This window comes from Theobroma cacao, chromosome 2 (assembly GCF_053813885.1).
Source record: "Theobroma cacao isolate CCN51 chromosome 2, ASM5381388v1, whole genome shotgun sequence".
Classification (NCBI taxonomy): domain Eukaryota; kingdom Viridiplantae; phylum Streptophyta; class Magnoliopsida; order Malvales; family Malvaceae; genus Theobroma; species Theobroma cacao.
In genome coordinates this window covers 34,461,803-34,476,146 of record NC_142640.1, presented here as the reverse complement: position 1 = coordinate 34,476,146, position 14,344 = coordinate 34,461,803, and the positions used below count along the sequence as shown (strand labels likewise).

General features: G+C 34.9%; 2 protein-coding genes across 2 annotated transcripts; one reads left to right on the top strand and one right to left on the bottom strand.

The window, feature by feature from the left end:
• Window positions 1–1,809: 1,809 nt before the first annotated feature.
• On the top strand, window positions 1,810–2,593 carry LOC18609200 (cotton fiber protein). The gene has a single exon (XM_007044218.3). It carries the CDS (start codon window positions 1,953–1,955, stop codon window positions 2,472–2,474), a length of 522 nt encoding a protein of 173 aa, XP_007044280.3. The 5' UTR covers window positions 1,810–1,952; the 3' UTR covers window positions 2,475–2,593.
• A 10,405-nt stretch (window positions 2,594–12,998) lies between these two features.
• On the bottom strand, window positions 12,999–13,977 carry LOC18609199 (C2H2 and C2HC zinc fingers superfamily protein). Its single transcript, XM_007044217.3, has one exon. The coding sequence runs from the start codon at window positions 13,861–13,863 to the stop codon at window positions 13,150–13,152; it is 714 nt and encodes a 237-aa protein (XP_007044279.3). The 5' UTR covers window positions 13,864–13,977; the 3' UTR covers window positions 12,999–13,149.
• Window positions 13,978–14,344: the final 367 nt, after the last annotated feature.

The window sequence follows — 14,344 nt, the reverse complement described above, 5'->3', positions numbered from 1 at the left end:
AAATATACCCTATTTACAAAATATTCTTTGAACAATTTCAACTCAAAATCTCATAAAAAAAAATCAAAATCCCTAGCAAACATACTTAACAATCATCCCAATCCCAAACACAATAAAACCGTGAACCACCATAGAACCCATCAAACATGCTTTAGCTGTTCTCTCTCCCTAAGCAAAATCGCTGCTAGCAAAGAGTAAAATCGTTGTTCATCGCCCTTAAGAACCCCAAGATCCACCATCCAAAAAAATAAAACAAAATAAGAAAGAGTTTGATGTCATATCTGTGAATTGGATGACGAGATAGATATATTTGAACAGAGAGAAAAATCGAGATTTAATTTTGAAATTTTTATCTGGATGGTGGGAGAGAGAAAACTGAAACCATTTTAATTTGTTTGAAATTGTTTAAATGGTATTATTGTCGAGTCATACAAAAAATTAACCAAAAATAGTTAAAATTATAAAAAAATGATATTTTTGAATTGGGCTTATGAGTAAGGTTATTTCTCACAATTTCCTCTCCAATAATTTATCATTTTCAGTTTGTCTAGGTATTTGAAATTCATTCAAAAATTAGCTTTAAATTTTTTTGAAAACTATTCATTTATTGCAGCTCATAACCATAAACTAAGACATAATTTAGAGGCTTATTAAGTAAATAAAGAACATGAGAGAGAAAATAACCCTATGGTAGGTAAAGAATCTAAACTTGGGATATCTAGATACATTCACTGATGCACAATAAAATCTAACTAGTTAATCATGTTGTCTGAATTTGAACTATCGGTTAAGTCCCAACTTGTTAGACTCTCAATTTTCTTAGTGAATGGCGTAGCGTTCCACCACCATTCAATGTAAAGAGAGTTTCACTCCCATACAACTTTATCTCTGTTGCAAACTAACTTTCAATCTCACTAAAATTGAATCAGAGATTTTTAATCCCATCCAAATATATCATTCCACACCAATCTAATCAAATTGAATTGCTCAAGACTCCTCCTCCATTCGAATTTTGAATTACAACCCCAACGTCAATTAAAACACCACGTTCAAGCATCTACAAGAATTTACGGTGTATATCGCATCGTCATATCACCTTTTCAGCTTATTTACTTGGTAATCAATCTCACTACTATTCAGCCCATCAAACGAAAGCTTATTTGCACTATATGCATTAAAAACTGCACCCAAGATCATGACTTCTCAAGTTTCACCCACCTATTATCATTATTCAATTAATTACTACAATTGTCACTTCGTAAATTAATGTAACATTTGGAGCAACTCAATAGCTCTTTGAACACCCTCCTTTGTGTGCATTTCAACATCACTATTACCTTCTCATAAAACATGAGTTATCTTCCATTGTCTTACTGTGTGTTGCAAATATATATTCTTTTCCTTTGAAGTATCTTTTCAACCAAAGCTCATAAATTAATATTGAGATAATGTTTCTATTATTTGATTAAATTTAAAGGAAAAATAAAATTTAAGATGCAAGCAGCAAAGACTTGAAAATGGAATTTTGAGTTAGCATAATCTTGTCCCATCACACGATTCCTTAGAAGGATTTTACAATGTTTCATGTGCTCAATTTCTACTCAAAAGTGATGAGCGAAAAGGTCAAAGCAATTTTCTGAATATTGGAAATTGGTTAGGAAGGGTCAAACGTAGAAATTCAAAGGCATAGGGGAAAGAAAAGAACCTGTTTGAGCTGCAACGGCTACTTGCTTATCCTTTATGTCGCAAGTACAAAATGCAACCGACCATGACCCTTTTTACAGGTTGGCTCCCAACCCACCTATCAGATCTCCATACTTTTTCCTCAACTTTTTGTATCAATAAAAGCAACTTTGCTCCTTTGATCATGACTCAACCCCTGTACCACGAAAAGCCCCATCAATCCCTTTCCCTGGCTGAGCCCCAGAATTGTGCAGTAGTACTCACCAGCCATGAAAATGCCCCAGAATAGACTGCCCATTCTGCACAATCTGGTACCCAATAATCCTGTTAGAATCTCCATCTTACTTACTAAAATGAAGAAACCCATGATTCCAAAGCTCATTTATCTCAGGAAATCAAGAAAGCTTAAGAGGTTTAAGCTTCTTAAGCATTACAACTATGGGTTCCTCGGAGAGTACCAGTTTGACTCTCCTTCAAGTACTCCTCTTATTCATTACTACAACAGAAAACAGCCCAAAAGAAGAAGCATCCAAGATATTTACTCAATGCTGTTTTCGTGTAAGTGTTTTGGTTGGCCGAAAGCTCAAGCAAGTGGAGAAGCAGATTGCAGATTGGTATTGGAAGCTGTGCCAGCTCCCATTGGAGGGGAACTAATTTCAGAGGCATTGGACATAGAAGACGATCAGGAAGATTCAGTGGATAAGAGGGCTGAGAAATTCATTGAAAGGTTCTATGCAGAGATGAGGCTGCAGAGGCAGGAATCATTTTTAAGAACCCATGAACATTGTTAAATTATTATTGTATTTGCTTTTTTAGTTTGTTCTCCACATGGTTTTTTTCTCTTTTTGAAATTGTGGAGTCGTATTTTTCTTTGTTATCAATGCTATGGTGTGGAGCTTATTTTATTTTATTTATGTTTTTAGTTAAATTATTATCCTATTATATATAAGAACGAATGTTGAAAAACTTTTTGATTAACCATTTGTTCATTGTATTTTTAAATTATCATTTTTAAATTTTTTGTTATTAATATTAGAAAGAATTATCTAAGTTGTAAAGATATAAGTATTCTAATTTTATTGAATGTTTTTTTATTAAAAGATATTTTTAAAATTTTGATAGTATGGAATAATTTATAAATTAATATTATAAAATTCTAATTATATGTATTAAACATTTATTATCTTTTATATATAATTGTGTTTCAATTATAATTATTATTTACGGACAATTAACTTTACACTTTAAAAATTTTGTATTTTATATATTATTTAAAAATAATTAAAAAACAAATATGTACAGATAACGTATGTAAAAACAAATTTTAATATACCTTTCAAACGAAAAAAATTCAGATGTTAAGTGATGAAGTGTCATGATGGATTGAGACAGATTTTGGTTTGCTTTGAAATAGTTGGTGAAAATCACAAGTGGTTCCATTGTAGGCTGCTAATCTTGAGTGTTGCTGCAGCAAGCGTTTCTTACACCTGATTATATGTTATTTTCTGATTAATGTAAAGAATAAGCAGTAAATTTATTCTTGTTAATAGAATGGTATAGCTTACGAGTAGTTGGGACATCATTTTCTATTTTTCAAAAATTATATCTGAAAAAACCATAAGTCCAACCAAAAAATCTTCCTAAATTTATTTGAATCTCAAAAGTTATTTGTTTTTGTGTGTTTATGACTGGATTTGCAGTAACAGAAGTCAGGTTTAGTAGTAAGTGAAACGACCAAGGTTTTGTTTATGGAATTGGGTATAGTTTAGAGGATCGAGGTTTTGTTTGTATAAACCTTGTACATATATATCTAATGGAAATTGGCTCTTCCATATATAATATACACAAACATTTGTTTACATAAAACTACAAGAAAAGTACGTGTATCAACATTGACTCCTTCTCAATGACAGCAAACAGTTTGTAGGTATTTTTGTTGTCTTACAATCAGACTGAAGCTAAACAATACTTTCGCTTCCAAGCTAATGAATAATTCCTTAACAAAAGTTTAATCCTTCAAACTTTTTAAAGGGCTTTAATGTTATAGCATTTCTGCCATAAATATTATCTACCAGAGCAGATAAACCATGTCATCCAAGACTAAACTTGTACTCCTATGTGTTTTAATAACATCATACACTCAAAGAAACAAAGTATTTTGATAACAGAAATTTGAATCCTGATATTGTTGTGGGAACAATGTTTTGCTGTTAATTGGTAAATCTATCTAAATTTGAACGCTTAGACTGTTATTGAAACATTGTTTGTCTCTCTCATTTAACATTCTGCTGTAAGAACAATGAGAGCCAATGTTTGCAGCAGGCATGAGACCGATTCTTGTCTCATCCTGTTTGTTTTCTTTGTAGATATATTCTGGATGTGTCACCATCCATGGGAATATTTCCAAAATCCAATTCCATCTATCTTGGTTCCACAACCTAAGCCCAATGCGATCTCCACTTCTAACTTTTAGAAACGCACTTATATACTTTGATGGCCCAACAGGAAATGAAGTCCAAGTCTGAAGGAAAACCAGTGTATTAAATCATAATTCCATTAATTTTTTTTTATATTTATAAGAAAATACAAATAATATACTTATGTTAAAATAGTGGGTGAGACTGAAATTTCCATAACATCATTTAATAAAATTGAAGCACAGTCTCTAGGAGGATCTTTAACAACTATCGTATTAACAAGATATTGAAAAAACTATATTTGTAAGAAAATGCTATGTATTCCCTGAACTATGCTCGTATTCGTTTAGTGAAATTATTTTCACAGGGCGAAGATTTTTCTTAATTTTTTTTAATTTTGTTAAAAAATATTTTAAAGAGGTTAGTTAAAATATTATTTTATATATATGATATAGTTGTATATTAAAAACAATAATTAACCATTATTATGACAAGTTTCAATATATTCGGAGAAAATATAATAAGAACTTTAAAGAGCGTTCCAAACCTTAAATCTTTCTCCCACTTATTTTTGGTCTGCCCACAGTTGAAGAGTAAACAACAGGCAGTGAAGTAACCAATTTGCAAGCCAAATCATATTACTGAAAGAAAAATATTATTGGACAGTATTGACTGTACTCTCAAAGTTATACTATTAATTGAAGATAATACTAGCAATAAGAGAGATTTAATCATTAAAGTCGATTTTTATAATGAAGACCAATACTTTGGAATAAGAATGATTGTAGAAGTGACTAAAGTTATATATTTTTATGTCCTTACGAGCAAGAAAATGAACTTGACATATATATATATATATATATATATATTTATATGTGAGAGAATTTGTGTCAAACACTGTTTCCTTACTTCTATTTGTACTCAAACAGTGTTTTTCTTGCTAGCCTTTTTCTTCTTTCTCTTTTGATCTGTCGAAAAGGCTTAGGAAAAGAACAACAAAATAGAGACTAATAAAGTTGTATTTTTTATTAAGGATATCTCCGCTTCTTAAAGCTCAAGTATAAGAGAGAAAAATCATAATTGAACAGAGAATTAAAATTAACAACTAATGCCACTAATAACATGGGTAAAGAAAGAAAACCAACAATAACTATCTACAAATTTAAAATCCTAAATAAGTATTCTTAATATGCATGTTAATTCTAACATACCTCTTTGAGATTTAATTTGGTGACACCTAAATTAGTTTCACAACCCAAATCTGGGCATCCATGACCGGCATGCACAAGCCTATCAGGTAAGCTCGAGAAACTCAAGGAAGCCTTCATAGTTAAGTCTTGATAAACATAGATCGTAATCATAAGACCTTATAGCCAACATCAATTCATTAAACTTAAATCTTTTGGCATTCAACATTAGCCCCTCGGCTTGTAATAACGTTCAGGACTTAAACATAGCACACACATAGTCATACATTGGTCAATTTACTAAGTCATTAAACATCTCGTTACATAACATAAGGCAACTTTGTGCCGTCATGTTTCCTTTATGACATACTTTATATACATAGCGGAAGCGTACACAAACCATGACTCAGATTGTGACGTAGTGGAGATTCATTGTCAGCGGATAACATTCCACTTGTCAAAATTGCATGTCTAACGTCGACAATGTTAAGTCACCCAATTCTCGGTGTTTATTTATCTGTACAATACAACTGAAATGGGTGAGTCACATTAGTACTCAGTGAATGGGAGCATAAAATAGTTGTAAATGTGCAGGGATAGGTGCTACACATATCCTCTAATTATGCATGCATCTTATACATCATAAGGCATATACATATAAAACAAGTCCATCGTCACTTGTCAAACATAGTTTGTCATATCATGGCAGTCGTACTACGCTAAATATTTTTGGCTATTAACATATTAAGGTGGAATAATCATCCTCACCTTACCCGTTCAACATTATTACCAACATAACCATTTATCAATATAATCTATCGTATGAATCGACTCACCATATGGTCATTTACATACATGGCTTAGCATACATGCCTTAAAGAGCTCACCTTGACGCTAAATAATAGCTCCACAAGCATGCAACATATCATAATCATATATCAATTACATATGGCCCTTACCTCAAGCTTTGCATTAATCATCATATCATGACATCATACAACATAATTCACATTTCAAAACCTAAGGCATGTCGCTACGTAGTTATCATATCATATCATAGAGTGGTTCTCCTCTAGACATCAACAAATCACGCATGGTGCCCAATCAGCGGAGAAGCAAATCACACCCAGTGCCAAATCAACTAGTGGAATATCTGTAGACACTAAAATCATAAACAAAAAAAATGAATTAAAAAAAATATAATAAAATAAAGAAGAAATGAAAAAAGAGTTGAGAAAGGTACGACTGGCAGGGTGCGGTCGCACCCTGCCAGGCACCTCCCTCACCCTGTCAGACGTGAAAAATTCGCATGTATCCACTATTTTGGATTTGGATTCACTATAAAAATTCACTATTTTGGATTTGCCTCATGAAATATTCGCGTGTATCATTATAAAAAGGCAAAAGTGAAAAATTCGCGTGGATCATCCAAATGAATCCATATTTTTGCAAGTAAAAACTTTTCCTATCATTACATCAAAAAGTCAATAGCCCTTACTTAATTCACTAAGTCTGAGATGGATGGTGACTTTGAACTTTTCATTAAGCTTTGATCTTTTACATTTTGGAATTTGTGCAAAAGTTATACATCCAAATACCTTGCAACTATTCACTGATGGTTTAACATCATACCATGACTCATGTGGAGTCTCATTTGCAAGAGCTTTGGTGCAAATGATATTTAACAAATCATTGGTAGTGTTAACTGTCTCAGCCCATAATGTTTTTGGTAGTTTTATTTTTAAAAACTAAGCATCTAGCCATCTCAAGCAAAGTTTTATTTTTTCTCTTAGCAATTCCATTTTGTTATGGATTGTAGGGAATTGTGAGCTGGTGCTTTATGCCACACTTAACCAAGTATCTTTCAAACTCATTAGAGACATATTTGCCTCTGTTGTCTGTTTTAAGTGCCTTAATTGATTTTCTAGCTTGATTTTCAACAAACACTCTGAACTTAATAAAGCAATTAAACACATTAGACTTTTGCTTAAGAAAATAAACCTAGTTGAATCTAAATTTATCATCAGTGAAGGTAAGATAGTGCTTATTATCGTTGAATGATTGTTCAAAGATAGGGCCTTCTACATATGAGTGCACTTACGCCAACTTGACAGCAACTCTCCATGTGCTCTGTTTTCGAAAAGCTTCTTTGGTTTGTTTCCCATACTTACGTATGTCACACAATTGTCCTGTCTTGATCATGCTTGGGAGACTTTCAACCAGATTTGCTGATGCCACGTGCTTCAAAGAATCATGGTTCACATGACCAAGCTTTTTATGCCATTATTTAGTTTGATCAATGCATTGTAAGCTTGATGATGTGTTTCCTTCCAATCTAAAGGAAAACACTTATTCTTCATGCCAATAGAGAAAAACTTCTTATTGCTGGGATCAAATACATTGCACAACTTGTCCTCAAACATAAGTGAATAATATTCTTTAAGTAACTGCCCAACACAAAGCAAGTTATAACTTACTTTCGGTGAATGAAAAGATTAGGAACTTTCTTCATACTTTTAGGAGTTTCCACTTCAACTGTATCTTTTCCACAAAACATAAGATAGTCCCCATTACCAATTTCAACTTGAGATGTGAAATCTTTTTCTAGGTTAGCAAAAATATTGTCATTGCCAGTGATGTGATTCGAACATGCACTGTTAATGAACCATATTTCATCATTCTTTAAACTTCATATTTCTTGGCCATGAATAAAACTTCTTCTGTCTCTTCTTTGTGTTTAACCACCATTGCTTTTTCATCTTAGTTGTTTACCTTGGTTTTGCAAACCATCTCAACATGGCCAAGCTGATTGTAGGTTATGCATTTCACATTTGGCCTAAAACATCAATATTTCTCAAGACAATTTCATTTTTTGCAGTGTTGGCATGGAAAGTATCTTCCATTTGGTTTTCTTTTCTCCATTTTTTTCTTCTTGCTGTCACTATTAGCACCTTTTTTGTGTTTTATTAGTAAAGTATTTTCACTCTTGTCATCAATTCTCATGGCTTTTCTATGTTCTTAGCCTTGGAGAGCGTTGACAAGCTTGGTCATGGTGAGAGTTGAAAGATCTTTGGAGTCCTCCAATGATGAGATCTTGAACTTAAATTTTTTAGACAGACTTACTAATATTTTGTTGACTATTCTCATCTTATTCAACTCTTCACTAAAAAGCCTTGGCTGATTAACCGTCTTCATAACCTTATCATTGTAATCCATTATTGATTCCTTTTCTTTCATCCTTAATACTTCAAACTCCTTCCATAAATTAAGCATTTCATCTGTTGTGTACGAGGACTTCCCTAGTATTGCTCTTTAAACTTGTCCCATGCCTCCTTAGCTATCTCACAGGCCATTATGTGAATAAAGATAGAATCTGAAATTGCCAAGTATATACGAGATAATGCCTTGTATCTTTTAGTAATTTCCTCACTATGTTGCTTGATTTGTGCAACAATGGGATCTTTTCTTAACTTTGGCAGCTCACTCCTAGTTTCTACAACTTCTCACAAATCAAAAGTTCTTAAGTAAGCTTTCATTTTTAACACTCCATATAGGAAAGTTTTTACCTGTGAAAAACAGGTGTTGAAGGTGAATTGAAGCTGGAGGAGGCCATTGAGTTTTTCTTGATGGTCTTGGGTTTTAGAGGTTCAAGCTTGGTTTTTTTCTTTGTTTTGAAGGTCAAAGGAAAAGCAAAAGAACTTTCACAGATTCTTTGAGATCTTTGGGAGCTTTGATGGTGTAAACAAATTAAGAAAGAAAAGGATAAAATTCGAGAAAAGGCTTAGGATAAGAATATTAGCAAAATAGAGGCTAATAGAGTTGTATCTTCATTTAGGATATCTTGGCTTCTTAAAGCTCAAGTACAAGAAAGAAAAACCATAATTGAATAAGGAATTAAAACTAACAACTAAAGCCACTAATAACATGTGTAAAGAAAAAAACTAATAATAACTGTCTACAAATTTAAAATCTTAAATAAGTATTCCTAGTATGCATGTTAATTATAACAAATTTGATAGCTCACAAACACACATGCATATATGCACATTTGTGCACACACACAGACATATATACATTAAAAAATAAGATATTGTGACATATGTCGAGCTAAAAGGCTTATTTATTAGCTTTCTCAGGAGTTGAAAATGAAGCAAATGAAGTTAAATTAAGCTGATCCAATGAAGTATGCTCACTTAACTAGGTAGAGAGGCTGCATATCCTGGTATCTCAACCTTTCCAAGGCATCTTTATAATTTACGTGTTAGCTTGTAAAGATATTAATTACCGCCGATATGTCATTAATTTTTGGTGAACTACCTGAATTTCTTTTGATAGAATTATTTCTTAGGCATACAGTATCTTTGCATGTTGGATTACACAAATTTCTGGTTATTGTAGGAAAAGGGAAAGAAATCAATATAAGCATCAATAATAAATAATTAGACTTCCTTGCAATGGAGCAACTAGCCACACCCACCAAGAAGAAATTTGATTTGTGTGAAAAAAAAAAAAAAAAAGATCATGATGTGCCCACCATAATGTCTCAAGTCGTTTTCTGTGAAAAAGTATGAATTTGATCACCCAATCTTGAGGTTACTCTCGGAATGTGGTTTGAAAATATTAAAGCAAACTGTACAAAATTGAATTGATTGCTTATCTTGTAATCTTCTCTATCAAGATCCAACCAGTTGGCAGAAGCACAACATTTAGCAGAAATGACTGCCTCATTGACAGCAAAACTCCCTGGTCCCAACTTATCCCCGGGAGAGCTTGTTATCATGCTCAATAATTTTGAACACGCGAAGTACTTTAGTGATCAAATTTGATTGGATCATGGTGACTAGTGAATTTGATTGGATCATGGTGACTAAGAATTGATAGACATTTAATCCCTCACTTTGGATTTAATTAATTTAAGTAGTCAGATTGAACTTAATTGGAGGGTGACTCTCCCACTAGAAACCAATTACAAAGGGAAAAAGGGTGACTGACGTGGGTGTTGACATCGGTTTCAATGGCATTGATGAAGCAAAATATTGGGGCCCAATCCGCAGCTGGTTTTGTGTTCAAGGCTAGGATGTGGGAACAGGTTTGATTTTCTCATCAGTTTCCGCCTCACCAACCACTAGGAACCGTATTTTGTAGTACTCATATGTCAAAAAGCTCTTACGAGAAGAAGAAACTTTTTCAAGTGCACCAGTTTTCAAACCTATGATTGTGCTCTTCCACCTTTCTTCTCTCTCTCCCCAAACCAAATACCACCAAAAGCTTTAACTTGAGCTGATGAAAGATGGAAGGTAAACCAAAAGCTTACGATCCAATCTGATATTAGAATTCTGTTCTTCTCGCGGAATCTGATTTCTAGCCCTGCTTCCCTCTTGCGATACCTTTACCATTCACATTACCATCAACTTCTTCAAACCAATTATCGGCGCTCATCTAGTCATTTCAACACTAAATCCAAGAAAACTAACTCCAAATAATACATGGATATAAGGCCAAAACCTATTATGAGAATCCACTTCAAGACAGAAAATTTAGTGTGTGTTCGCACTTGGCTAAATCTTCCTTGTGGAAGTTACAATTAAAATATGAGGAAAGGCCTGACATCGACCTTATGGCTAGCTATATATGTTGAACGCTTTAAGATTCTGAGCTTCACTTTGCACCGAAAAATGTAAGATTTTGGGGGTTGCCACTGCCAACTTCCCTTTTGACCATTTTATTCTGTTTTAAGTTAGTGGACAAACCCTAGACTGATGCATTTAGGTGCTTTCCCCTACATTATCTTGTTTAAGTGCCTACACGTAAGCTTCTTTTTCCCCACAAAGCTTCTAGTTGCTGATTTGTGAGAACCACAATATTTCTGGCAGCCATTAACAAGCCCATATTTTTTTCTCAACCAAATGCATTATTCCTGTCTCAAGCTGATCTAGTGATTCATATTTCACGATTAAGAGTTGGACAGCAACCAACCCACGAGATCTTGAGACATTAAGATTAATTTCTTAATGATTCCTGCTGGCAATGAGAGAGTGTGTTCTTTGACTCCAAACTAGGGTTGCAGCAGATCATCCAATCAAAGCTGCTGATTTCAAAACATGGGGAGGATTGCATGTATTGGGTCCCAGACCACATTTTCCATCATCGTCTAGTCAACTTGGAGGGTGACAAGATGGGAAACACCAACAAACTATCAAACGGTTAGTTGGAGTTATTGGGACCAGAAGAGCACAACAATTCCAGCAATAATATCTCACCCTCCGAGAGAAAAAAAACCACAAGATTACTTTGTCCTTGCTTCAAGAAATTAGAAAAATCTTCTTCTCTAGCCAATCTGGATCTGGTAAAAATATTGTATGGAGGAAAAGTAAAGAGTAATAATGATGCCCTAATGTCAAAACTAAATGTTAAAGATGGCAATTAACTGGATAGAAACAAACACTGCTCTTTTGGAAAAGGGAAAAAGGGGGAGTTCAGAAAGAATAAAAGCAACAGCTTGAATAGCAGAAACTGGCTGTATGATTCATGTGTATACAGATGGATGCACTGTTATCACAGCAATGCCTTCTCTTTTTTAAACATGATAAGACTAATTTTGGGTTTTAAGACTTTCTCTTCACTTTGACATGTCTTGTTTGTACTAACACTGACAACTTACTGTTAATGATTTCATGTTAGAGATGATTTAAGACATGGGCACAAATCGCCTATCAGATTTCGACTTGAAACGTTTGAAAAGATACTAATTGGCTTCAAGTTGCAATCCAGCTTGAATTGTCTCCGACCCCACTTAATTTATTGGATATATGCTACGTAATTCTACATAAAAAGAGAATCCCGAAGCTAATGACCCCTTCTGTTTCTGAATAAATAAAAAGCAAAGAGCACATTTGATTATCCAAACTTCGACTCCACCTCAATTTCTATTTCTTATTGGCAAACCATTGTGTTACAGCCTATCAGAGTTTTTTTTTTTTTTTACATGATTGATCTAAATCCAAAAGAAGATTTTTATGCTGATTGGTTCTGCATTTCAATCCGTCAATAGCTTACCAACAGGGTCATAATTATGGGAACAAGAGGGAAAACAAAGCATTAAACTAGTCTTTCCAAAAAAACCTCCGACTGCTTGCTTCATCAATTGTCTAAATCTCCAGCATCAAGCCAGCTGGTCAGAACATTGGGGAGGAATTCTGGCTAATTAATTTTGTTTTCGGGGACATTCCTGATGGTGAAAATTAAGGTTTCTGAAAGGTAACAGACCAATAATACCAGAAACAGCTGCCTGGTAATAAACTGTCCAATATTTGGGTACCCTTTTCCCCCACCTCTATCGAATGGCTTTCAGGCATATTTGAACCTCAGTTTCGCTCGAAGGTTTTGACATGTAATGAGAAATGAAGAGATATAAGCGTGTAAGAATCCTACCTTTCCACAGCCACCAGGCAAGTAACAAGGCAGTCGAGTGTGTTTCATTAGATGAAATCACATTTCACTTCATATTGTACTGAAAGGTCCCAGTTTTTCCATAGGGTTGTCAAATCTCCATCACTTGTTCCCTCCCCTTTCGCCTAGGATCTCGTTTCTCGCTTGTGGAGTTTCGACTTTCAATTTGCTAATACATAAAGAAAAGTCATAGTGCCAAAAAAAAAATTCCATACACTAAACCTTTGATTCTAAATTTAGATATTAATACAAAAATTGAGAATTGGTGAGCAAAATTAACTGAATTATAAGTTAAGAAAATAAAGGAAAAAGTATGTGCAAGTGAAACAAATAATTTCCTTGTAGAAAAATAAATAAATAAATAAATTAGTTGAAAATGTACAAAGAAGATCCCCCAACACCCAAAGCCCAAGTCATGGCCCGGCTGGAGCAAGACTAAGATGCAAATCCAAGCCCAATGCATCGTCAAAACTGGGCCCACCGTCTCCCTTTGAGAACCTACTCAACGAGGGCCCATCGACGTCCCGTCCATGGTGGGCCCTACTTTGCATCACTTGCGGGCCAACGACTAAGCCCGAATCCCCCACAACCCCCCCGCCATAAGGTAAGGCCCCTGGCCCCCTCCCCACTACACCGCCGCCGCCGCCGCCGCCTCCAGTCGGAATCACACACCCATGTGAGACGTGGAAAGGTGGTGGCCCTCCTCGTGGCAAGTAAACCCACGATGGCCCCGCCGCAGCTGGCAGCACAACGGGTGTAGTTGACGCTAAGAGATGCGGCGGAGGAGCGAAAGCAGAGATCATAGGATTTCTAGAAAATGAAACGGCCGCGCTTCGAGTGGCTTGAAGCTGAGCACGCTTTAGTTGTTGCCTTTCCTTTTTATGAGCGTTCTGGTGACCACCTAAGGCTTGAGAGTTGGCAAACTCACGGCAACAATACTGACACTCGTATTTGCGATCACCAGGAGCAGGGAATCCACCTGGCTCTGGTGACCCGGAAGATGGAGCTTTGGTGGTGGTGCTTGAATCTGAAACATCGTCGTCTTCTGAGACGCTGAAGCCGAAGAGCTTTAATCGTGCAGTGGCGCTGTTGGTTTTAGTATTAGCTTGGTACTCTAGCTCTGCCATATTAGAAGAAAGGAAAGAGAAAGAGAGAGAGAGAGAGAGAAATGAGGAAAGAGAAATGAAGAAGCGTATGTAATGTAATGTAAGAGCAGAGTTGCATGTGTGGGGGTATATATATAGAATAAAAAGGGTTACCAAAATGTGTACAGTAAATGAGAGAGAGAGAGAGAGAGAGAGGGGGAAAGAAAGATTTCGGATATCCCAAGGGGAAAGAGAGAGAGAGAGAGAGTACATGGGAACACGACCCAATAGCTCTTGGGGACCCAAGGGGATTGCACTTTGTCTCGGGTTATAGCTAAATTCTCTTTTTCTCTGCTACCATAAAATAATTCATGATTGGACATATATAAAATTCTAGAATATGATTTTCATTTTCCTTTTTCTTTTGGGTCGTTTAGCTAGTATAAGAATAAAATGATTGAGTTGGTCCATATTGTTTGATATATATGGGTTTCAGGGAAATGAGGAGCATTTGACAAAATTG

What these genes read in the sequence shown, in the direction of transcription:
- LOC18609200 (XM_007044218.3), top strand. Translation starts at nt 1,953, where the DNA reads ATGAAAATGCCCCAGAATAGACTGCCCATTCTGCACAATCTGGTACCC.
- LOC18609199 (XM_007044217.3), bottom strand. Translation starts at nt 13,863, where the DNA reads ATGGCAGAGCTAGAGTACCAAGCTAATACTAAAACCAACAGCGCCACT.